Raw genomic sequence first — 24,627 nt, 5'->3', positions numbered from 1 at the left:
GGAGTGGGGCGAGGAGGAGAGAGGCCAACCCACGGGCGGTGCTGACCAAGGCCCCAACAGGCTAACCCCCGGGGGCTGGGGCATAGGGCTTGTCCCTACCCCAGGTGGGGGTGGGCAGGTTGAGGGCAGGAAGCCCCCCTCACCCATGGCCGTGGCTTGTGGGAACAACCTGCTGGTAGCTTCCTGCCCTGACCTAGCCCTGTGGATTGAGCAGGGAAAAGCAAATGTCTTGAGGCTGCGGGCTAGGGTGGGAGGCTGATCCCTCACTCACTAGCCCAGGGTCACCTTCCTGCTGCAAAGGAGCTGGGAGGAGTGGGGAGCTGTGGCCTCGGAGGTCTTTCATTCACTTGAGGATGCGCCTTCTATGTGCACCCAGACACTGGACACCACACAGCCCTACTCCACCCCGTTCACAGGTGGGGAAACTGAGGCTGGGAGGCGCCGTCAGAGCCACCCATGGGGTCAGCCTGCCCTCTGTCGCCCTCTACAGGCCATGCGGAGGAACTGCCTCACCTCCCCGGGGCGCCCCAGCAGGTGCCAAGCCACAGCCGCAGAACCGCCTGACTCCGAACTCCCTGTGCAGAGACCAGACTCGCCCGGATACGGGGAGAAAAATGAGCCGCGTGCAGCAGGGGCAGCCTCGGTCCCCTGCCTGCTCCACCCACGGCGAGCGTTCCTGGGGCCTTGGGTTCCCCCCCTCCGCTGGCTGCTCGGAACCGCGGGACGGACCCACCTGGCCGCCCTGCCTTCCCTCCAGGTGGCCGCCACCTGGACTCCAAGTGCTGGTTTACAAAGCACACAGGAGACCCTTACGGGGGTGAGCTGGCGCCTCGCCAGCGTCCGCTCGGCGCGCCCCGGGGACAGTGAAGGCTTGGGGCGCCTCTGCAGAGTCGCCAGCGCGGTGGGGGCAGCGGGATGCCTCTGGGAGAAGAGCGCAGAGCCCGAGGGGTCCCCTGGCCTACGAAGGCTAAGCCGGGGTCTCGGATTGGATGTGGGCGCGTCGCGTGACGCCCGGCAAGGGGCTGCCCGGAGGCTTCCCGGCGGCGGCGCGCGCAGGGTCTCGGGCCCGGGTCGGTCCCGAGTGCGGCGCGGGCGGTGGGCGCCTCCTGGCGGGCGCGGACGGAGCGCGGCGCCTTTAAGCGGGGGCGGGCGGGGCGCGGGCAGAGTCGCTGTCGCCGCGGCCGCCGGGGCGGAGCCAGCGCGGATCGGGTCCCGGACGCCCGAGCGCCCCGCCCCCGCGCGGGCGATGCCCAGCGGCGCGGCGGGCGGCGGGGCCCGGCGGGGCGCGCAGAGGAGCGGGCCGCGGCGCTGAGGCGGCGGAGCGTGGCCCCGCCATGGGCTTCCTGCACCAGCTGCAGCTGCTGCTCTGGAAGAACGTGACGCTCAAGCGCCGGAGCCCGGTGAGCCCACCCCACGCGCCCGCCCGCAGCCCGAGGCCGCGCTCCCCGCGCGCACGTGCCGACCGCCGGGCGCGCGTAGACCCTGGCGGGCGCTGGGGGCGGCGCGGGCCCGAGCCCCCTCCCCGCCGGGCCCTGCCCTCCCCTGCCGGCGCTGCGGCCTCCGGGGAGGTGGCTCGGTCGTACCGAGCCCGGTCCCGCGTCCGCTGACATCGCGGTGCTCGGCTGAGTCACGGCACCCGCGCCCTCTGCTGCGCGCTCTCTGGGGCCGCTGTGGGCGGGGGGCAAGCGGCGCTCAGGACTCTGGCTCCCAGAGGGAGGCCCTGGTTCCCAGGACAGAAGGCAGGCCTTGGGGGGCTCCATTCAGCTGTGAGGCTCCATGGTCCTTGGGCCCAGCCTCCCTGGGGTCCCGGAGGAGACCCTGTCCCTTCCCTCCGTCCACCCCTCCCCTGCCCTTGGGCCGCGGCCTGCCGTGGAGGTTGGTCCCAGGCATCTCTCCGCCTCCCCTCCCCCGCACCCCTCCTGGCACATCCATGACCCTTGCTCATGCTCTCGCCACTGGGAATGTCCTTGTGCCAGCCTCGGCCAGCCTGAATCTCTGCACCCCTTTGTCCTTTGGGGTCAGTTCTCCCTGAGCCTGATCCACTCTATTGCCTCCTGGTCCCCCCACCTCCTCTGGGAGCTGGGTCTACTGTTTGGAGCTGTGACCACCGGGTTCCCCAGCACTGCCTGGGCAGCCAGTGGACCTGAGGGTGCAGGACACACAGCTGTTAGGGACAGAAGTCCTGCGTGGAGCGAGGGGCTTGGGGATATGGGTGTCCTGCCATAGCCCCGGCTGGCCAGCTTGGCTCCAGCCTGGGAAGGGAAGGGACACCTCCCAGGCCACAGGCCTGGGCCAGCTTAGGTTGCTGAAGGCCCTTGGGATTGTCCAGGCCAGGGCCCAGAGCAGGTGGGGGCCTAAGGCAGACATCCTCTTGCCCAGCCAGGGCCCGGGCGGGACCCCTTGGGCTGCACCAGTCCCTGCCTGTTTATCTTTCAACATGCACTGCAGGAAACCCAGGCTGCAGTCAGCTGGGGTGGCCATCATCACCATGGCTGGCAGAATTCCCCTGGGCACCTGGCCTTGGCGGGGAGCCTGGGTTAGGTACACACCCTGGCCAGGAACCTGGAGCTGGCTGAGTGGGGTCCCATGGATCAGGCCTGCAGCCCTTGGCATTGAGTCACCGGGGACAGCAGAGCAGGGCCAAGGGAACAGGGATGTGGCATGTGGCATGCATTAGTATTAGCCCCCGGGGGTGGTTGTCAGGAAGGTCCCCACTGGGCTTGGGAGCAGAGGCTGGAATGGTGGCTCCTGTTCCAGTGGGGACAATGCTCAGGGAAGGGAGTGTGTCCTATGAAGGCACCTGGCAAGCAGGTGGGAGGTGTGCACTGTCCTGACCGCAAGAGTGGCTCCCAGCTGCTGGTTTGGGCTGCCCCCCAGGACCTTTCTGGGTCCCCACCCTACAGGGCTCCCAGAGGCCCACTGGGCCACAGTGGAGGGCCTTAGCCCGTGGCTGGAGCAGGTGAGGAACTGTTTCCCCCAGGGAGGCTGAGTCCTTGCCAGGCTTGTGATGTGGGGCTGGGGCTGGTGGACACTGGGCACACTCCTGCCCGGTCCCCGCTTTCCTGAGAAGGATCTTGGACATCAGAGCTGGACTCTTGGGGCCAAGCTTGGATGACAGAGGTTTGCCCTGTGTGCTATGCACCCTGCTGGGGCAGGGGTGCACCCTGGGCAGAGCTCAGGGTCTGGAGGGTGGGTGCCAAGGACCTCTGTGCTGCTAGCAGGCTCCTCCAAGCTCTTTGCCTCGGTTTCCCTGTCTGTGAGTGTGGCCTATCTCCTCTTAGTTAGCTGGACTTGGGTCTACCCTTGGGCTACAGGCTGCTCTTGGTGAAGAGACAGGGTCACTGTCACGAAGTCACTGGGATGGCAGGTGGCAGCGCCACTCTCAGGTCTCACCTGTTCTCCCCCCGACACAGTAGGCGGGAGCTACAGGGAGGGGTCATGCCCAGAGAGGGCATCTAGGCCTCCAGGCGATGTGAAGGCACTAGGCTGGTCTCGAGGGACGGGGGTTGGGCCACCTGGAGGCACCTGTGTGGGGCACCCAGGGCGTGCTAGACCTGTGCTGCCGCCTGTAACCAGATGCTCCTGTGGCGCCCGCCGCCCGCCAGCCAGGACTCTCCTCTCCTCCCAGCAGCTCGTGCGAGGCCGTTGCTATAGCAATTGGGGAGGCAGCCGGGCCTGTTGCCGCAGTTACAGTGCCCGTAGCAGGCCGGGTGTGGGCAGGGCCGGCGCCCCGCGCTGTGACCCCTGCCTCTGACATTGCCTCACTCCTGCAGCCACCCTCGCCCTGGTGCCTGTTGGTGCCCACAGTGCCTTGGCGAGCCCTGAGCTCCATCCTGGCTCAGGGAGCGGGTGGAGGCTGGCACGGGCTGGGGCGGGCATGGGACACCCACAGCATGATGTTCCCAGCCACAGAGCCCTATTGTCCAAGCACAGTAAACACAGCAGCCGCCCCCACCCCAGGGACCGGGGACTCGGCCGGGGCCACACAGCACACTGGGGGCTTTGAAGGGTTTTGGGATGGGGATGAGGACGAAGGATGCCTCCGAGCTGGGTGCTCGCCCTTGGGCTCGGGAGGGCAGGGCCCCTCTGTCCTGTGGGTCTCAGAGAGGGCTGGTCTGCCAAGGGATCTCTGGAGAGTAGCTGGCCCAAGCTCCTTCTCCCTGAGCTGGGGGCTGGGACACAAGAACCAGTGAAGTCTTTGGTTTTCAGGTGAAGTGAGCAGAGCGCTTCTTTCTCACTCCACGCAGTCCCACTAGGGCTCACCTTGGTGCCCAGCCTGGGTTAGCAGGAGCCGACCTGGGGAAACTGAGCTCGGAGGCCCAAGACTGGCTGCCCGGGGTCAGGAGAGGGGACAGGGCAGAAAGAGGTGCCTTTGGGCCAGGTGTGGTGGCTCACGCCCAGGTGGGCGGATCACGAGGTCAGGAGATCGAAACCATCCTGGCTAACACGGCGAAACCCCATCTCTACTAAAAATACAAAAAATTAACCGGGTGTGGTGGCGGGCGCCTGTAGTCCCAGCTACTCGGGAGGCTGAGGCAGGAGAATGGCGTGAACTTGGGAGATGGAGCTTGCAGTGAGCTGAGATTGCACCACTGCACTCCAGCCTGAGCGATAGAATGAGACTCCGTCTCAAAAAAAAAAAAAAAAAAAAAAAAAAGGTGCCTTGGCCTCAGGGACTGGGGCTGTCAGACCCCTTACCAGGTCTTCTCCAAGGCTCAGGGCCCTGGGCGCAGGCCAAGCCTCTCTGAACCAGGCCTCCTCATCTCCCCAGGCCCCTATATTGGTGGGGAGGAAGGGTGAGGAAGGTGAACCTGGGGCAGTGTGGGAAGCGTAGGCGGGGCCAGTGGCTCAGATGGTCCCCAAGGTTTTGCCCAGGTAGCCCTAGAGGTGGGGAGGGAGAAGATGAGCTGGGATATACATGGGTCAGAGTAGACCACAAGCTGGCCGATTCGTCCCTGTAGGCCCTGAGGCTCCTCAGAGGGCAGGTAGGCCCGGTGTGGGCTGGGGATGAGAAACCTGATTTGCTGAGCCAGACAATCCTTACCCTCAGTGCCCTGGCAGGGGCTCAGACCTTCAGTGGTTCTGAAGGGCCTGTGCCCACCTTCCCTGGCCCCAGGGAGCACGTGGTCCTGGCTGGGCTGGGCCGGCCCTATGGGAGGCTGGGGAGGGCCTAGGCGAGCACAGGTCTGTCCTATCCCTCACTGGGCCCATCCTTTCCAGTGGGTCCTGGCCTTCGAGATCTTCATCCCCCTGGTGCTGTTCTTTATCCTGCTGGGGCTGCGGCAGAAGAAGCCCACCATCTCCGTGAAGGAAGGTGAGCGCGGCAGGAGGCCCCAGGCACAGCTGGGGGAGCGCGGCACCTCGCATGCCTGCGCTGTGTGTGCACATCTGCACACGGGTGTCCTGTTCCCGGAGTCCCTGAGGTGTGGTGCCTGCTCCCCTGTGTGGTCCTGGGTCGTGCCTCCTGGCTGGGCTGTGGAGGTCGGGGCTGGCCTGTGGCCGCGAATGATGATGCCAACGCCTCTTCCTGGTGATGTGGGCACTCACTGGTCTCCTCTGTTCTGTTTTGATCCCCCTCCCCCCCGCATGGTCTCTTGTCCTCGGCTGGCATGCAGTCTGTAAGTGAGTGGCCACCTCCTCCTGGCTGGCCTGGGCAGCAGCTGCGGGGGGCCCATGGGCCGTCCTGGCTTGAGTGCCCTCCCCGCTTGCATTAACAGCCCTCCCGGGCCCCCTGCCGGCCTCAGGAACAGCTGGCTCCAGATGGGGGGTGGCGGGCAGTGAAGTGGGCGGTGGTAGGGAGTGAAAGGCCTGGCCACCTAAAGGCACAGCTGGTGCCTGGGTCAAGCTGAGGCAGCATCTTCTAGGGGTGGGGTGCCTCGGCTTCTGGGCTGAGTCTGGGCTGGGGCTAGAGCGGCCTGGCTACTCTCCCTTCATACTCCTTCAGGCTCCTGCACTCACTCTGCTAACCAGCTGGCCAGAGGTCAGAGGTCACTGCCCAGAGGGGGTCCTATGTCCTCCCCTGGGCTCTGTAGGCAGTGCCACACCTGAAACGTTTTCGGGGGGGAGAGTGCCAGGGCACGTGGGCCTGCACTGGCTGAAAGGAAAGGAATGCTCTGGGAGTTATGGCAGAAGGGGTGGTGAGTGGCTCTTTGACCTCTGACCTGTTGGAGTCATTCGCCCCAGAACGCTTGGCCTGTAGCCCAGCTGGGGCCAGGGCTCTGTGCCGCCTTCTCCCTAACGCTGCTTCTCCTTCCTGACTTTCTCTAAATTTCTCCTCTCGGCCTCTGTCTCCCTCCCCTTCTGGATTCCTCTGTCTCTCTCTCCCCTTTTACCCCCGACCCTGCCCTCTCCCGTGGGTCTGCCAGCCTTCTACACAGCGGCGCCCCTGACGTCTGCCGGCATCCTGCCTGTCATGCAGTCGCTGTGCCCGGACGGCCAGCGGGACGAGTTCGGCTTCCTGCAGTATGCCAACTCCACGTGAGTGCCCACCCGCCCCTCGGAGCACCCACCCCTCCCCAGCCCATCCAGCGAGTGACACCCGCCATGGTGCAGGGTCACGCAGCTGCTTGAGCGCCTGGACCGCGTGGTGGAGGAAGGCAACCTGTTCGACCCAGCGCGGCCCAGCCTGGGCTCAGAGCTCGAGGCCCTGCGCCAGCATCTGGAGGCCCTCAGTGTGGGACCGGGCACCTCGGGGAGCCACCTGGACAGGTCCACAGGTGTGCCCTGTGCAGGGAAGTTGGGGGGCAGGGCTGCGGGCGTAGCTCTGCTGTCACTGGGCTGAAGCCCACATCCACCCTGGGCCCCTCTATCTGCACTGAGTTCCCAGCCACACGCAGGCTGCAGTGGCAGAGCTGTGGTGTTGGGCTCGGCTCCGAGCCCATGTGGGGGCACCTTGACGAGGTGCAGCAGCCTCTCAGCCTCGCCTTCCTGCCTGTCCAGTGTCTTCCTTCTCTCTGGACTCGGTGGCCAGAGACCCGCAGGAGCTCTGGCGTTTCCTGACACAAAACCTGTCGCTGCCCAATAGCACGGCCCAAGCCCTCTTGGCCGCCCGTGTGGACCCGCCCGAGGTAAGGCAAGGACAGCTCCCAGCCCTGGCCACTCCCTTCTGCCCCAGCCATGCCCCCTGGTTGCTGAGCCATCCTCAGGACTCGGAGCCCCTGCCTGAGTCACACCCCCGACCGTCTGAACCTTGCCCCCACGCGCCATCTGAGCCACGCCCCAACCCCATCTGAGCCACGCCCCCACCCCATCTGAGCCACGCCCCCACCCCATCTGAGCCACGCCCCCACCATCTGAGCCACGCCCCCCATCTGAGCCATTCTCCCACATCTCCCAGGTCTACCACCTGCTCTTTGGTCCCTCGTCTGCCCTGGATTCACAGTCTGGCCTCCACAAGGGTCAGGAGCCCTGGAGCCGCCTAGGGAGCAATCCCCTGTTCCGGATGGAGGTGAGGGCATCCATATGTGAGATGGGACTGGAGTGCTGCCTGCCTCTGGGGGTGCTTTTGCTCCGTGGGTGAGGAAAGGGCCCCCTTGGTGACTTGGAGCTCCTCCTGGGAGAGGGGGAGGGTCCCAGGGGTCTATGGCAGGCATGAGGGGTAGAGGCATGTCGTAGGACCCAGGCAGCCCCAGAGCCAGCCAGTGGGTGGGGCACGGTGAGGCCTGAGGCCCTAGTGGTTGGGGACAAAGTCGTTGCCGTGGCTCCACTGACCTCTGTGCCCACCCCAGGAGCTGCTGCTGGCTCCTGCCCTCCTGGAGCAGCTCACCTGCACGCCAGACTCGGGGGAGCTGGGCCGGATCCTCACTGTGCCTGAGAGTCAGAAGGGGGCCCTGCAGGGCTACCAGGATGCTGTCTGCAGTGGGCAGGCTGCTGCGCGTGCCAGGCGCTTCTCTGGGCTGTCTGCCGAGCTCCGGAGCCAGCTGGATGTGGCCAAGCTCTCCCAGCAGGTAAGGCCCTGCCTGCCCACTGCCCGCCGCTTGCTGCCTGAGTTGAGGGAGGGGCTGGGGCCGCTTGGAGAGCTCAGGGCTCCTGGGCCCAGGCTGTGCGTGGGATGCTGCCTGTGGGTAGGTATCCAATGGCACCATGGCTGGTGCCCCATCCCTGCTCACCATCCCAGCTCCTGTCCTGGGCTCCCGTTACCCAGGCTGCAGACTCCCTCCCAGCACCTGCCAGCTTGTGTCTCCCTGCTCCGCTCCTGACCTATCACCCACCTGCAGTCCATCTCACCCCGCACTGCCCATGTGCCTGTTTCCCCTCAGCTGGGCCTGGATGCCCCCAACGGCTCGGACTCCTCGCCACAGGCGCCACCCCCACGGAGGCTGCAGGCGCTTCTGGGGGACCTGCTGGATGCCCAGAAGGTTCTGCAGGATGTGGATGTCCTGTCGGCCCTGGCCCTGCTACTGCCCCAGGGTGCCTGCACTGGCCGGACCCCCGGACCCCCAGCCAGCGGTGCGGGTGGGGTGGCCAATGGCACCGGGGCAGGGGCAGTCGTGGGCCCCAACGCCACCGCTGAGGAGGGCACACCCTCTGCTGCAGCACCGGCCTCCCCGGACACGCTGCAGGGCCAGTGCTCAGCCTTCGTGCAGCTCTGGGCCGGCCTGCAGCCCATCTTGTGTGGCAACAACCGGTAGGTGGGCGGCAGGGGAATGGGGGTGAGGAGGACAGCCAGGGGCAGGGCCTGAACCCTGACTCTAGGCCCTGGCTCTGGAGGTCTTATTTGGCACCCTGCCCTGTGCCCCGAAGTCCCGCCCCATCCCAATGCCCCTCCCACTCTCATGGCCCCGCCCCCTAACGGCCTGGCCCTGCCCCCTGTCCCCTGCCCCCTGCCCCAGCACCATTGAACCCGAGGCGCTGCGGCGGGGCAACATGAGCTCCCTGGGCTTCACAAGCAAGGAGCAGCGGAACCTGGGCCTCCTCGTGCACCTCATGACCAGCAACCCCAAAATCCTGTACGCGCCTGCGGGCTCTGAGGTCGACCGCGTCATTCTCAAGGTGAGCAGGTCTGGGACACTCGGTGTTTGACAGGCAGAGTGGGAAGGGGGTCTCTGCAGGCCTGGGACCCCTGGGCAGAGGGGGTCGGCAGAATTGACACGGGAGGGGTACGGGGTGTAGCTTCGGATGGGACACAGGCTCTGCAGGTGGGGGACCAGAGGTCGCTTTTCCTTTCGGGAGCTCCAGGGGCTGCCGTGGGAAGGCACTGGAGAGTCTGCTCTGGCAGGGTCCCCCGGCTGGGGGTGGCCAGTCCAGGGCAGTGCTGGTGGAGGAGGGGTGTGTCCGGAGACCTTCCAGAGTGTCTCGTGGGCGGGCAGCTGGGCAGTTTGGGTTCTGGGTGAGAGGTCCTGTCTGGAACAAGCAGAGGCCAGGGCTGGACATTGGCCTGGGAGGGGAGGGCCTGTGGATGAGGCCAATCCTGGGTGTAGAGGGGGGTCCCTAGGATAAGGGTGGGAGAGATGAGGGTGGAGCATCGGGTATTTAAGGGACACATGGAGAGAGGTCCAGCAAAGGAGCTGGTGGGCACAGCTGGGCAGTTGGGGGTCCGGAGGACATGCTGCCCTGGGAGTGGAGGGCAAAGCAGGTTTCACCTGAGCGCCGCAGAAAGGAGTGGAGAGAGCCGGGCGCGGTGGCTCAAGCCTGTAATCCCAGCACTTTGGGAGGCTGAGGCGGGCGGATCACGAGGTCAGGAGATCGAGACCATCCTGGCTAACACGGTGAAACCCCGTCTCTACTAAAAACACAAAAAATTAGCCGGGCGTGTTGGCGGGCGCCTGTATTCCCAGCTACTCGGGAGGCTGAGGCAGGAGAATGGCGTGAACCCAGGAGGTGGAGGTTGCGGTGAGCCGAGATCGCGCCACTGCACTCCAGCCTGAGGGACAGAGAAAGACTCCGTCTCAAAAAAAAAAAAAAAAGAAAGGAGTGGAGAGCCCGGGCGTGGGACTCACGCTTGAAATCCCAGCACTTTGGGAAGCCATGGTGGGAGGATCGCTTGAGCTCAGGAGTTTGCGACAAGCCTGAGCAACATAGCAGAACCCCGTCTCTACCAAAAATACAAAAATCAGCCAGGTGTGGTGGTGGGTACCTGTAATCCCAGCTACTTGGAGGGCTGAGGCGGGAGGATCCCTTGAGCCTGGGAGGTGGAGGCTGCAGTGAGCCGGGACTGCACCACTGCACTCCAGCGTGGGTGACCGAGACCCTGTCCCAGGAAAAAAAAAAAAAAAAAAGGTGGGGAGGGTTGGTTGTTGGCAACGGGCCAGCCACTGGGGAGGTGAGTGGGGTGAGAGCCCCCAAGTTGGCGGGGGTCCGTCCAGAAACTCCATGCCCCTGCCTCACCCTCTGCAGGCCAACGAGACTTTTGCCTTTGTGGGCAACGTGACTCACTATGCCCAGGTCTGGCTCAACATCTCGGCGGAGATCCGAAGCTTCCTGGAGCAGGGCAGGCTGCAGCAACACCTGCACTGGCTGCAGCAGGTTCCAAGGGGGCCCGCGAGGGAGGCGGCTGCGGGTGGCGCGGGGAACCCCTCTCTGCCCAGCTCGGCAGGCGCAGGTCCCCCCTGAGCCGCTCCTCTACCCCTAGTATGTAGCAGAGCTGCGGCTGCACCCCGAGGCACTGAACCTGTCGCTGGATGAGCTGCCGCCGGCCCTGAGACAGGACAACTTCTCGCTGCCCAGTGGCATGGCCCTCCTGCAGCAGCTGGATACCATTGACAACGCGGCCTGCGGCTGGATCCAGTTCATGTCCAAGGTGAGGGGGGGGGCCTCTGGCCCCCCCCCCCCCCCCCCCCCCCCGACACGCCCTGCCTCACGCATGCCCAGGGCGGGCTCCAGCGATGCCCCTCCCACTAGGTGAGCGTGGACATCTTCAAGGGCTTCCCCGACGAGGAGAGCATTGTCAACTATACCCTCAACCAGGCCTACCAGGACAACGTCACTGTGTTTGCCAGTGAGCTGCCCCCCCCCCCCCCCCCCCCCCCCCCCCCCCCACGACCTTCCTCCCCAGCCCAGCCCCACCCATACCCCTGGGCCCTCCCACTCCTTGGCCGCGCCCTGGCCTTGCCCCCTCACCCGCCACTTCCCCTCCCCACCCCTGCCCCTTCCAAAGGGCCCCAGCCCACAACCCGCCCCCTCCCCGCACCTCCTCACTTCTGCCCACCTTTCCCCTGGGGCCCCCACCCCAGCCCTGTCCCACCTTTCCCTGGACCCTCCTGTCCCTGCCCCCACACCTTGGCCCCGCCCCCGTGCCTTGCTCCCCCCAACCACGCCTTGGCCCCACCCCTGCATCTTGGCCCCGCCCCAACCTCCCGGCCCCAGGTGTGATCTTCCAGACCCGGAAGGACGGCTCACTCCCGCCTCACGTGCACTACAAGATCCGCCAGAACTCCAGCTTCACCGAGAAAACCAACGAGATCCGCCGCGCCTACTGGCGGCCTGGGCCGAATACTGGCGGCCGCTTCTACTTCCTCTACGGCTTCGTCTGGATCCAGGGTGAGGGGCGGGCCCGGAAGACCGGCTGCAGGATACCTGGGGGAGGACAGGTGGGAGGACAAGCGGGCCTGCCCGGCACCTGATGGCTGCCCCCACCCACAGACATGATGGAGCGCGCCATCATCGACACCTTTGTGGGGCACGACGTGGTGGAGCCGGGCAGCTACGTGCAGATGTTCCCCTACCCCTGCTACACACGCGATGAGTGAGTGCTGGGCGCCCGGGGCTGGGCTGGGGCTGGGGCTGAGTGGCGCCTGAGCGCGGCCTTCCCGCAGCTTCCTGTTTGTCATTGAGCACATGATGCCGCTGTGCATGGTGATCTCCTGGGTCTACTCCGTGGCCATGACCATCCAGCACATCGTGGCGGAGAAGGAGCACCGGCTCAAGGAGGTGCGCGGGCCGGGACTCTCCCTGGAGGCGCGGGCTGGCAGGGAGGGGCGGCGTCCTCCCCGGGGCCTGCCCCAAGCCCCTGGCCCACCCGCAGGTGATGAAGACCATGGGCCTGAACAACGCGGTGCACTGGGTGGCCTGGTTCATCACCGGCTTTGTGCAGCTGTCCATCTCCGTGACAGCGCTCACCGCCATCCTGAAGTACGGCCAAGTGCTCATGCACAGCCACGTGGTCATCATCTGGCTCTTCCTGGCCGTCTACGCGGTGGCCACCATCATGTTCTGGTGAGTGCGGGCCATGCTGGGAGGGACTCGGGGCAGGCACTGGCCCAGCAAGCTCGCCCCACATCCTCTCAGAGCCCCCTGGACCCTGGTACAGGCTTGCCCAGGAGGCCGGGCGTGCAGGTGGCTGACGGCGCACCTGGCCCCTGCCCACCCAGCTTCCTGGTGTCTGTGCTGTACTCCAAGGCCAAGCTGGCCTCGGCCTGCGGCGGCATCATCTACTTCCTGAGCTACGTGCCCTACATGTACGTGGCGATCCGAGAGGAGGTGGCGCATGATAAGATCACGGCCTTCGAGAAGTGCATCGCGGTGAGGGTCGCGGGCAGGCGGGCGAGCGGGCGGCTGGGGTGCCGGGCCACCCCACGTGCTGACACCACTGCCTTCTCAGTCCCTCATGTCCACGACGGCCTTTGGCCTGGGCTCCAAGTACTTCGCGCTGTACGAGGTGGCCGGCGTGGGCATCCAGTGGCACACCTTCAGCCAGTCCCCAGTGGAGGGGGACGACTTCAACCTGCTCCTGGCCGTCACCATGCTGATGGTGGACGCCGTGGTCTACGGCATCCTCACGTGGTACATTGAGGCTGTGCACCCAGGTACTGGCCAGCCCTTGGAGGGCAGGGGAGAGGCAGAGGTCCCCAGCCAGGGTTGGGACCAGTGCTCTGGGTCCACTCCTGGATGCAGCACGGGTGGCTCCCTGGGTGGGCACGTGGCCCACGTGGTGGATGGTCACCCCAGGCCCTAGGTCAGCCTCCCCTCCCCTCCCCGACCCCCAGGCATGTACGGGCTGCCCCGGCCCTGGTACTTCCCACTGCAGAAGTCCTACTGGCTGGGCAGTGGGCGGACAGAAGCCTGGGAGTGGAGCTGGCCGTGGGCACGCACCCCCCGCCTCAGTGTCATGGAGGAGGACCAGGCCTGTGCCATGGAGAGCCGGCGCTTTGGTGAGGCTGGCGCCAGAATGGTGGCTGGGGTGGGCGCTGGGTTCGGAGTCCTGGGTGGCCTTGGCGCCGCCCCCACCCTGCTGATCCACAGCCCTGGTGCAGAGGAGACCCGTGGCATGGAGGAGGAGCCCACCCACCTGCCTCTGGTTGTCTGCGTGGACAAACTCACCAAGGTCTACAAGCACGACAAGAAGCTGGCCCTGAACAAGCTGAGCCTGAATCTCTACGAGAACCAGGTGGTCTCCTTCTTGGGCCACAACGGGGCGGGCAAGACCACCACCATGTGAGTGTCGGAGGGGCGGGGCGGTGGTCTCTGCTGACCGGAGCAGGAGTCCTAGCCAGGGGCAGGGTGGGGCCCCTGCAGAGGGCGTGGGGTCGTGACCCTGCCCACCTACCCAGGTCCATCCTGACCGGCCTGTTCCCTCCGACGTCGGGTTCCGCCACCATCTACGGGCACGACATCCGCACGGAGATGGATGAGATCCGCAAGAACCTGGGCATGTGCCCGCAGCACAACGTGCTCTTTGACCGGCTCACGGTGGAGGAGCACCTCTGGTTCTACTCACGGCTCAAGAGCATGGCCCAGGAGGAGATCCGCAGAGAGATGGACAAGTGGGTGGGCTGGGCGGGGGGGGGGGGGCGGAGGCCCTGGGGCTCTGCATGGTGCCAGCCCCATGCCCCACCTCCCTGTCCCAGGATGATCGAGGACCTGGAGCTCTCCAACAAACGGCACTCACTGGTGCAGACATTGTCGGGTGGCATGAAGCGCAAGCTGTCCGTGGCCATCGCCTTCGTGGGCGGCTCTCGTGCCATCATCCTGGACGAGCCCACAGCGGGCGTGGACCCCTATGCGCGCCGCGCCATCTGGGACCTCATCCTCAAGTACAAGCCAGGTGAGTGGGGATGCCATGCGGGCAGCGGTGTGGGCGGCGCCTCCCCTGCCCCCTGACCCTGGGTCTGGCCTTGTCCTAGGCCGCACCATCCTTCTGTCCACCCACCACATGGATGAGGCTGACCTGCTTGGGGACCGCATTGCCATCATCTCCCACGGCAAGCTCAAGTGCTGCGGCTCCCCGCTCTTCCTCAAGGGCACCTATGGCGACGGGTACCGCCTCACGCTGGTCAAGCGGCCCGCCGAGCCGGGGGGCCCCCAAGGTCTGTGTTGAAGCTGGCTGAGCTGGCCTTGGGCCACCCCCTCCCCGGGAACCCCCCTGAGAATCCACAATGGAGAGGCTGGGCCCTCACCGTCACCCACTGGGCCCAGGATGCCTGCTAGGGCCTGGCCCGCCCTCTCCAATGCCCATATCTTGACCCAGTTGGGTTCCCATTGGGGGTCCCTCCTCCCAGTCCCTGAGTGAATTCCTTCCTGCTCCCACATCCCCCACAGAGCCAGGGCTGGCATCCAGCCCCCCAGGTCGGGCCCCGCTGAGCAGCTGCTCCGAGCTCCAGGTGTCCCAGTTCATCCGCAAGCACGTGGCCTCCTGCCTGCTGGTCTCGGACACAAGCACGGAGCTCTCCTACATCCTGCCCAGCGAGGCTGCCAAGAAGGGGGCTTTCGAGCGCCTTTTCCAGGTGTGAGGGCCAAGAGCAGGCCAGGGCGCAAGGGTCGGGAGGCAGTTGCAGGCGGCGGAGGTGGACGCACTCCTGCCTGGGTGTCCCTGCCGCAGCCTCCCCCTCCACCGCCCCTGCAGCACCTGGAACGCAGCCTGGATGCGCTGCACCTCAGCAGCTTCGGGCTGATGGACACGACCCTGGAGGAAGTGTTCCTCAAGGTGTCAGAGGACGATCAGTCGCTGGAGAACAGCGAGGCCGGTGAGGGGCTCGGGCCGCTCGCTCAGCCCACCCCACCCACAAGGCCCCAGCTCGAGCCTGCGCTGTCACTCCTGCCTGGTGTCTGGGGGCGCCACCCTGGTACTGGGTGGGAACCAGGGGACGCCCCAGGGTTAGCCTGCCGTCCTGGGTGGGTGGTCATGGTGGCCAGAGGTCCCGGACAGGTGTATGAGCCTGGGAATTGGGGTCAAGACCGGGAATGGGGGTCCTGGGCAGGCCTAGTGGCCAGTAGCCATGAGCGTCCCCTCGGCCCTTCCACTGCGGCAGATGTGAAGGAGTCCAGGAAGGACGTGCTCCCCGGGGCAGAGGGCCCGGCGTCTGGGGAGGGTCACGCTGGCAATCTGGCCCGGTGCTCGGAGCTGACCCAGTCGCAGGCATCACTGCAGTCGGTGTCATCTGTGGGCTCTGCCCGCGGCGACGAGGGAGCTGGCTACGCCGACGTCTATGGAGACTACCGCCCCCTCTTTGATAACCCACAGGACCCAGACAATGTCAGCCTGCAAGGTGGGGGTGGCCGGGTGAGGCTGGGACAGCAAGGGAGGGGGAGCAGGGTTGGGGGGAGCGGCATGGGGGCAGCCAGTGGGGAGAGGGTAGCATGCAGCCCCTGCTCAGCCCCTACCTCTCTGCACAGAGGTGGAGGTGGAGGCCCTGTCGAGGGTCGGCCAGGGCAGCAGCAAGCTGGATGGCGGGTGGCTGAAGGTGCGCCAGTTCCACGGGCTGCTGGTCAAACGCTTCCACTGCGCCCGCCGCAACTCCAAGGCACTCTTCTCCCAGATCCTGCTGCCGGCCTTCTTCGTCTGCGTGGCCATGACCGTGGCCCTGTCCGTCCCCGAGATTGGTAGGCCACCGGCTGCACGGGGGTGCTGGGCTTGCGTCCCCCCCACCGCCCACCGGGAGCCCTGATGATACCCACTCCTGAGCTTCCTGACTCTGGGCCTCAACCTGCACCTGAGGCTGGGCATGCACCGGGGTTCATCCGGGAGTCCTGCCTCCTTGGGGCCCAGACCCCAGGCGTGGATCCTTTGGGGTTGGGGGAAGGGGACCGAGGCTTGGGGGCCGCTGGCCAGTAGACAGAACCTACTCAGGCCTCCCTGCTTGCCCTGCCAGGTGATCTGCCCCCGCTGGTCCTGTCACCTTCCCAGTACCACAACTACACCCAGCCCCGTGGCAATTTCATCCCCTATGCCAACGAGGAGCGCCGCGAGTACCGGTGAGGCTGCCAGTGGGGGCAGCCTTGGTGGCCGGGGCGGGTGAGGGGGTGGGGACAGCCTTCGTGGGCGGGGCGGGTGAGGGGGCGGAGACTGGCAGCCCCACCTCACATTGTCGTGCCCGCAGGCTGCGGCTATCACCCGACGCCAGCCCCCAACAGCTTGTGAGCACGTTCCGGCTGCCATCGGGGGTGGGTGCCACCTGCGTGCTCAAGTCTCCCGCCAACGGCTCGCTGGGGCCCACGTTGAACCTGAGCAGCGGGGAGTCGCGCCTGCTGGCGGCTAGGTTCTTTGACAGCATGTGTCTGGAGTCCTTCACACAGGGGCTGCCGCTGTCCAACTTCGTGCCGCCCCCACCCTCTCCCGCCCCATCTGACTCGCCAGCGTCCCCGGATGAGGACCTGCAGGCCTGGAATGTCTCCCTGCCGCCCACCGCTGGGCCAGGTAGCGGTTCAGGGGGCCTGCTGGGGGGCAGGGGCAGCGAGGAGTCCTTCTCACTGCACCACGCTGTGCCCACAGAAATGTGGACGTCGGCACCCTCCCTGCCGCGCCTGGTACGGGAGCCCGTCCGCTGCACCTGCTCCTCGCAGGGCACCGGCTTCTCCTGCCCCAGCAGTGTGGGCGGGCACCCGCCCCAGATGCGGGTGGTCACAGGCGACATCCTGACCGACATCACCGGCCACAACGTCTCTGAGTACCTGCTCTTCACCTCCGACCGCTTCCGACTGCACCGGTGAGCTGGGTGGGGAGGCTGTGGGTGAGGGTGGCGGGCCACCAGCCACCTAGTCTCAACTCCTGCCCCTCTAGCCTCACTGCCTGCCTAGCCTCACCGCCCCTCCCACCTGCCTGCCCAGGTATGGGGCCATCACCTTTGGAAACGTCCTCAAGTCCATCCCAGCCTCATTTGGCACCAGGGCCCCACCCATGGTACGGAAGGTCGCAGTGCGCAGGGCTGCCCAGGTGAGCGAGGCTGCAGCCCTGGGGCCCCGTGGTGTGTAGCGCCGCCTGAGGTCTGCAGGGACCCACGGGGCTCCTGGGGCCTTTCCGTGTCCTCTTTCTTCTGCAGGTTTTCTACAACAACAAGGGCTATCACAGCATGCCCACCTACCTCAACAGCCTCAACAACGCCATTCTGCGTGCCAACCTGCCCAAGAGCAAGGGCAACCCGGCGGCTTACGGTGAGCTGACGCGGACGGGGCGAGGCAGGGAGGAGCTGGGGCCGGGCTGGATGGCGCAGGGGCCTGAAGCTGCCGCCCCCGCCCCGCCGTGTGCAGGCATCACCGTCACCAACCACCCCATGAACAAGACCAGCGCCAGCCTCTCCCTGGATTACCTGTAAGTGTGGCCAGTGGGGGATGAGGTGGGGCAGGTGGGCGCTGCAGCCCCGGCCGTGAGGACTGAGGGCTTCCTTGCCTCAGGCTGCAGGGCACGGATGTTGTCATCGCCATCTTCATCATCGTGGCCATGTCGTTCGTGCCGGCCAGCTTCGTCGTCTTCCTCGTGGCCGAGAAGTCCACCAAGGCCAAGCACCTGCAGTTTGTCAGCGGCTGCAACCCCATCATCTACTGGCTGGCGAACTACGTGTGGGACATGGTGCGCCCGGCGTGGCCACGGGGGTGCCCTGGCCCTTCTCATCCCCCATCCCTGCCCCGCCCCGGGTCTCTCACCAGCCGCCCCCACCCCTGCAGCTCAACTACCTGGTCCCCGCTACCTGCTGCGTCATCATCCTATTTGTGTTCGACCTGCCGGCCTACACGTCGCCCACCAACTTCCCTGCTGTCCTCTCCCTCTTCCTGCTCTATGGGTAAGGGGGAGCGGAGTGGGGAGCAGCCTCAGGTGGGGCCAGGGCTGCTTGGTGACCACTGCCCGCCACCTGCCCGCAGGTGGTCCATCACGCCCATCATGTACCCGGCCTCCTTCTGGTTCGAGGTCCCCAGCTCGGCCTACGTGTTCCTCATCGTCATCAATCTCTTCATTGGCATCACCGCCACTGTGGCCACCTTCCTGCTACAGCTCTTCGAGCATGACAAGGTGGGGTGGCAACCACACGGTGGGGGCGGCGGGCCCTGCGGAGGCTGTGCCCCTGATCCCAGCCACCCCGCAGGACCTGAAGGTCGTCAACAGTTACCTGAAAAGCTGCTTCCTCATTTTCCCCAACTACAACCTGGGCCACGGGCTCATGGAGATGGCCTACAACGAGTATATCAACGAGTACTACGCCAAGATTGGTGAGGGGGCCCGCGGGGCAGGGGAGGCGTTGGGGGCCCTGCAAGGCCCAGAGCACAGGCCCTGAGCTGGCTCCCCACAGGCCAGTTTGATAAGATGAAGTCCCCGTTCGAGTGGGACATTGTCACCCGCGGGCTGGTGGCCATGGCGGTTGAGGGCGTCGTGGGCTTCCTCTTGACCATCATGTGCCAGTACAACTTCCTGCGGCAGCCACAGTGAGCGGGGCGCGTGGCAGGGTGGGGGCAGGGGGCAGGGCAGGAGCAGGGATGGGATCAAGGGGTGGGGCAGGGTGGGGCGGCGGTGGGGCAGGGGACAGCAGAGGGGCCTGCCCACTCTTCCTGCATGCCACAACCAGAGGACGAGAGGTCGGGAGGGGCGGTGGGGGTGGCGAGCTGCCGGACACTGTCCACCCTGTCCCCCAAGGCGCATGCCCGTGTCTACCAAGCCCGTGGAGGATGATGTGGACGTGGCCAGCGAGCGGCAGCGAGTGCTCCGGGGAGACGCGGACAACGACATGGTCAAGATTGAGAACCTGACCAAGGTGGGCTCTGGGCGTGTGGGGTGGGGCCTGGGTGGAGTGGGCCAGGGCCAGGGGGGTGGGGCCCCAGCAGTGCAGGTGGAGCCTGGGTGGGCAGGACCTTGAGCTCTGGGGGTGGGGCTTGCATGGGGTGGGGCCGTGGGGCATGTGGGCAGGGCGCCCCCTGGGCTCTGGAGGTGGGGCAGGGCCGGGGTGGGGTGGGGCCAGAGGGGCAGGGTTGGGGGCAGGCTGGAGTTGGGGGCGCTGCACCCCACGCCCCTATGCCCCCATGCCCCGCTGAGTGGGCAGGCTCCTGGCCAGGTCTACAAGTCCCGGAAGATTGGCCGCATCCTGGCCGTTGACCGCCTGTGCCTGGGTGTGCGTCCTGGAGAGTGCTTCGGGCTCCTGGGCGTCAACGGTGCGGGCAAGACCAGCACTTTCAAGATGCTGACGGGAGACGAGAGCACGACAGGGGGCGAGGCCTTCGTCAACGGACACAGGTGCGGCGGGAGCCCTGGGTGGGTGGGGCCTCCACGTCCTCACGCGCTGACGGCCGCCCCCGTGTCCCCAGCGTGCTGAAGGAGCTGCTCCAGGTGCAGCAGAGCCTCGGCTACTGCCCGCAGTGCGACGCGCTGTTCGACGAGCTCACGGCCCGGGAGCACCTGCAGCTGTACACGCGGCTGCGCGGCATCTCCTGGAAGGACGAGGCCCGGGTGAGGATCTGCGGGGCGGGGTGGGGAGCCAGCACGCCGGGCGACCCTGCCTCCGCTGACACCTGCGTTCCCCGGCCAGGTGGTAAAGTGGGCTCTGGAGAAGCTGGAGCTGACCAAGTACGCAGACAAGCCGGCCGGCACCTACAGCGGCGGCAACAAGCGGAAGCTCTCCACGGCCATCGCCCTCATCGGGTACCCAGCCTTCATCTTCCTGGTGAGCTCTGGGGGGGGCGGGGGGTGGCTGCCTGGCCTTTGACTTCCTGGTGAGCACAAGCAGGGGCAGTGTTCAGGCCGGGGTGTGTGGGCCTGGCAGCGGCTGAGCCTGCCGCCCATCTCCAGGACGAGCCCACCACGGGCATGGACCCCAAGGCCCGGCGCTTCCTCTGGAACCTCATCCTCGACCTCATCAAGACAGGGCGTTCGGTGGTGCTGACATCACACAGGTGAGGGCGCCCCCACTCCCCCTTTGTGCCCCCACCGCGCAGCACCCCTTCCGGTGCCAGCCTGTGCGTGTCCTGCAGCATGGAGGAGTGCGAGGCGCTGTGCACGCGCCTGGCCATCATGGTGAACGGTCGCCTGCGGTGCCTGGGCAGCATCCAGCACCTGAAGAACCGGTGAGCCGGGACGGGCCCAGGGATGGGGCCAGGCAGCGGGGCCAGGGGTGGGGCCAGGAGTGGGGGTGGCTGCAGGGCTGTGAGGGCTGTGGGGCCAGGGGGCTGGGGGGACTGGGGCAGTGGGGCCAGGGGAGGGGCCTGGAGGGCTGTGGGAGGCTGTGGGGCTTCCTGAGGTGCCTGTGGGGGCTGTGGGGCTGGGAGGCGGGGGGCCTGGGGCTCTGGCTGGTCGGCGCAGGGCTCCGGGCCACCGGCCTGTCCCACTAGGTTTGGAGATGGCTACATGATCACGGTGCGGACCAAGAGCAGCCAGAGTGTGAAGGACGTGGTGCGGTTCTTCAACCGCAACTTCCCGGAAGCTATGCTTAAGGTGTGCCGTCCTGGGCAGGGTTGCAGAGGGGGCGCGACTGGGTGGGGGGCGCTGCCAGGCCTCTGACCTCCCCCCTCTGCAGGAGCGGCACCACACGAAGGTGCAGTACCAGCTCAAGTCGGAACACATCTCGCTGGCCCAGGTGTTCAGCAAGATGGAGCGGGTGTCTGGCGTGCTGGGCATCGAGGACTATTCGGTCAGCCAGACCACACTGGACAACGTGAGCGCCCCGAGGGCACTGCGCACCACACCTGCCCCTCCCCCCACCTGCCCTGCTCCCCCCACCCGGCACCTCCACTCCCCACACGCCTGCCCCACCCACCAGGTGTTCGTGAACTTCGCCAAGAAGCAGAGTGACAACCTGGAGCAGCAGGAGACGGAGCCGCCGTCCGCACTGCAGTCGCCTCTCGGCTGCTTGCTCAGCCTGCTCCGGCCCCGGCCTGCCCCCACGGAGCTCCGGGCACTTGTGGCAGACGAGCCGGAGGACCTGGACACGGAGGACGAGGGCCTCATCAGCTTCGAGGAGGAGCGGGTGAGCAGGCTGCCCTCACGGCTGTCCAGGGCTCTGCCCACTGGACCCAGGCTGCCTGGAGGCTCCAGCCCCGGGTGGGGTGGGGGGAGAACTAGCCCCAGGATGCTTGCTGTCCAGAGGTCAAGGGGGCAGAGTGGGCAAGGGAGACTTGCAGACAGGCCTGGAGAGACCAACTGCATGGTCCAGACTTGCTGGAGTCTTTGTTGGGGACAGAGCCAGGGTGGGGCAGAGGGGACCAGGGCCTGGGAACAGGGGACCGATGTAGACTCAGTGGCCCCCAGACTTGGCAGATGGAGGCCCAGGAGAGCCCACAGAGGGAGCTCGTGGGGAGACCCTTCGTCCAGGCCCAGGCTGCAGGAGGGCCAGGGCGGGCCAGCACAAGTGTCCTCAGCCCCACCAGGGGGTGGCACAGGATGCCCTATAAGCCTGACCTCGCCTCTGCACAGGCCCAGCTGTCCTTCAACACGGACACGCTCTGCTGACCACCCAGAGCTGGACCAGGGACTCAACAATGGGGACAGAAGTCCCCCAGTGCCTGCCAGGGCCTGGAGTGGAGGTTCAGGACCAAGGGGCTCTGGCCCTCCAGCTCCCGTACTCGGCCATGCCCTGTGGTCATTGCGGTTGCCGCCCCTAATTGTGCCAAAGGCTGACCCGGCCCAGGCTGCACACACCCTCGCCCTGCTTTGCCTTAAAGCCTCGGGGTCTGCCCGGCCCCTCACCCCTGCCTGGCTCTGCTCACCGCCCAAGGCGACGCCGGCTGGACCAGGCACTGCTGGCCTTTCTCCTGCCCGGCCTCGGAACCAGCTTTTTTCTCCTACAATGAAGGCTGATGCCGAGAGCGGGCTGTGGGCGGAGCTGGGTCAGTCCCATATTTATTTTGCTTTGAGAAGAGGCTCCTCTGGCCCTGATCTCCTGCGGGGAGGTGGCTGTCTCACGGGAAGCCATCAGCTTGGGCCAGCTGGCAGGTGGCAAGAATGGAGAAGCTGACCCTGCTGGCCAGGCGAGGGGCCAGAGCCCCCACACCCCCAGCTGCCATCGCTCTCCCACCCAGCTTGGCCCCCTGCCCGCCCACCTGCCTGGGAGCCGGGCCTGTACATAGTGCACAGATGTTTGTTTTAAATAAATAAACAAAATGCCTGCGGGCCTGCGTGTGTGGGTTGGGAGGGGTGGGGAGGATGGGCCCATCAGGTGGGTTAGCACTCCAGAAGGTCCTGCCCCTCAGGCACAGGTGCTGGCGGGGGGTGGCTGGGTCAGCCTGGAGGAGGGAAACTGAGGCAGGGTGGTTCACCGTGGTTCACTGTCCCCCCCCCCATCCCACCCTCAGGGGTTGCTCCCGGCCCCCTTCCCCTTAGCCTTCATCTTCCCGTTCACCCACCCTCTCTAAGCCTCTTTCACCCCTTGCTGCCCACGTGGGGCCTGCAGCGGCCTGGGCTGGGCTGTCTCCGTGTCATGGAAGGGACAGGGAGGGCTTCCAGGAGGAGGCGACCTCCAGGAGGAGACTGAAGTCTGTGAAGATTCCTTAAGGGAAGGGCATCCCAGCCAGAGGGCAGGGCACAGGCCAAGGCCCCAGGGAGACTTTGAGGCTCCTGGAAGCTTTGAGGCTCGTCGGCGGTGGAGCCTGGTGCACTGTGGGCAGGAGACGGGAGAGGGGCAGGAATGGCCCCCAGAGCTCACGCCCCGTGATCTGGGCCAAGTTCAGACTCTTGCCTTAGGCCATTTCAAGGCTCCTCAGGAGGGTGGAGGGTGGACTCAGTGAGGGCTGGTGCCACATGGGGGACAACAGGGGAGGGTCCTGTGGGCTTGAGGGCACTGGGTGTGCTGGGCAGAGACATCCACTTGGGTTCCTTTGAGACGCTCACCGTGGCCACCTGAGAGGCAGTGGCGTGGGTGTGCTGGAGTCCCTGAGAGGCTGGGTCACTGGGGTGAAGCTGTCCTGGGCCCTGGGGGTGGTTAACTCTGGAAGAACCGAGAGGAACACCCGCTCACTGGAGGGGCTGGTGTGGGTTTGGTGGTCGGCCAAGGGAAATGCATGGGGGAGCCGCCAGGAGGCAGGACGTTGGGGCTTCAGGCCGAAGCAGCCTCCGTCCTGCAACTGTAGGGGCTGAATCATGGCAGGAAGAGGTCGAGAAAGGAGCACGGCCCAGCCGAGGCCCAGGGAGACCCCGCGCACAGGACCAGGCCAGGCTGGAGCTGGACAGCCGCCCACAGACCGACACAGTTCATGGGGGCATCGTCTCCAGAGGCTTCATTTTGACCATGTGTAATGCAGCGCTGGAAGCAAACACACCCCCCAGCATCTTCCTCAGAACATTTTCCGCCGGGCGCAGTGGCTCACGCCTGTCATCCCAGCACTTTGGGAGGCCGAGGCAGGTGGATCATCTGAGGTCAGGAGTTCGAGACCAGCCTGGCCAACATGGTGAAACCCCATCTCTACTAAAACTACAAAAATTAGCCGGGTGTGGTGGCGGCGATGGCCTGTAGTCCCAGCTGCTCGGGAGCCTAAGGCAGAAGAATCACTTGAACCCGGCAGGTAGAGGCTGCAGTGAGCCGAGATCGCGCCATTACACTCCAGCCTGGATGACAGAGTGAAACTCTGTGTCAAAACAACAGCAAAAAGAACATTTTAAACTTTCAGAAAAGTTGCGAGAATAGCAGAGCGCACGCTGCGTCTTCAGCCGACGCTCCTGTGAAATCTTGCCACACGCGCTGTCACTCTACCCGCTTTTGTGCTGCCCCATGTGTAAGCAAGCAGCAGCTGCTGTGACCCGCCAGCCCCAGGCCCTGCAGCCTCCTTCCCCCAAGAGCCAGGGTAGCCCAGAGTTAACAAGGGGTACAGCAAGGCTTTTCCGGGCCCTGGCGGCCCAGGCATGCCCTTTATTTTTATTTTTTATTATTATTTGTTTGAGATGGAGTCTCGCTCTCTTGCCCAGGCTGGAGTGCAGTGGCGCGATCTTGGCTCACTGCAAGCTCCGCCTCCTGGGTTCACGCCATTCTCCTGCCTCAGCCTCCCGAGTAGCTAGGACTACAGGCGCCCGCCACCACGCCCGGCTGATTTTTTTTTTTTTTTTTTTGTATTTTTAGTAGAAATGGGGTTTCACCATGTTGGCCAGGCTGGTCTCGAACTCCCGACCTCAGGTGATCGCCCAGCCTCAGCCTCCCAAAGTGCTGGGATGACAAGTGTGAGCCACCGCGCCCGGCCCTAGGCATGCTCTTTAGAGTTTTTCCAAAAAACCAGGATCAGCCAGATGCTGTGGCTCATGCCTGTAATCCCAACACTCTGGGAGGCTGAAGTAGGAGAATCCCTTAAGCTCAGCAGTTGAAGACCAGCCTGGTCAATATAGCAAGACCCCATCTATACAAAAATAAAAATAAAAATTAGTCGTGTGTGGTGGCACATACCTGTAAGGAGGCTGAGGCAGGAGGATCACTTGAGCCCAAGAGTTGGAGGCTATGGTGAGCTATGACTGCACCACCACACTCCAGCCTGGGTGACAGAGCAAGACTCTGTCTCAAAATAAGTAATTAAAAGATG

General features: G+C 65.7%; 1 protein-coding gene across 2 annotated transcripts; it reads left to right on the top strand.

The window, feature by feature from the left end:
- Positions 1-1,253: 1,253 nt before the first annotated feature.
- ABCA2 (ATP binding cassette subfamily A member 2) lies at positions 1,254-22,232 on the top strand. Of its 2 annotated transcripts, XM_032165726.2 has the most exons (48): positions 1,254-1,400; positions 5,221-5,314; positions 6,366-6,477; positions 6,553-6,716; positions 6,940-7,067; positions 7,337-7,447; positions 7,728-7,946; positions 8,259-8,626; positions 8,832-8,991; positions 10,336-10,464; positions 10,571-10,738; positions 10,840-10,936; positions 11,305-11,478; positions 11,581-11,683; positions 11,754-11,868; positions 11,963-12,153; positions 12,309-12,459; positions 12,539-12,743; positions 12,924-13,088; positions 13,191-13,371; positions 13,488-13,700; positions 13,785-13,981; positions 14,061-14,243; positions 14,476-14,660; positions 14,780-14,900; positions 15,186-15,422; positions 15,550-15,756; positions 16,026-16,128; positions 16,254-16,570; positions 16,646-16,859; positions 16,981-17,086; positions 17,193-17,304; positions 17,401-17,461; positions 17,545-17,719; positions 17,815-17,930; positions 18,010-18,157; positions 18,231-18,354; positions 18,435-18,567; positions 18,776-18,893; positions 19,191-19,369; positions 19,441-19,582; positions 19,662-19,796; positions 19,922-20,025; positions 20,104-20,196; positions 20,461-20,563; positions 20,646-20,783; positions 20,889-21,095; positions 21,542-22,232. In XM_032165726.2, exons 1-48 carry the CDS (start codon positions 1,335-1,337, stop codon positions 21,575-21,577), a joined length of 7,308 nt encoding a protein of 2,435 aa, XP_032021617.1. In that variant the 5' UTR covers positions 1,254-1,334; the 3' UTR covers positions 21,578-22,232. The 2 variants fall into 2 exon arrangements, with proteins under 2 accessions (XP_032021617.1, XP_032021615.1); XM_032165724.2 differs by having other exon boundaries at positions 16,254-16,859.
- The last annotated feature ends 2,395 nt before the right edge of the window (positions 22,233-24,627 follow it).

Source organism: Hylobates moloch, unplaced genomic scaffold, assembly GCF_009828535.3.
Source record: "Hylobates moloch isolate HMO894 unplaced genomic scaffold, HMol_V3 SCAFFOLD_10, whole genome shotgun sequence".
Taxonomy (NCBI): Eukaryota; Metazoa; Chordata; class Mammalia; order Primates; family Hylobatidae; genus Hylobates; species Hylobates moloch.
The sequence above is the reverse complement of the archived record's forward strand: the minus strand, read 5'-3'. Positions and strand labels throughout refer to the sequence as shown.

What these genes read in the sequence shown, in the direction of transcription:
- ABCA2 (XM_032165724.2), top strand. Translation starts at nt 1,335, where the DNA reads ATGGGCTTCCTGCACCAGCTGCAGCTGCTGCTCTGGAAGAACGTGACG. An exon ending in TCGACCGCGTCATTCTCAAG is followed by an intron (nt 8,992 to 10,335) that starts GTGAGCAGGTCT and finishes CACCCTCTGCAG; the next exon opens with GCCAACGAGACTTTTGCCTT. An exon ending in GGGCAACCCGGCGGCTTACG is followed by an intron (nt 17,305 to 17,400) that starts GTGAGCTGACGC and finishes CGCCGTGTGCAG; the next exon opens with GCATCACCGTCACCAACCAC.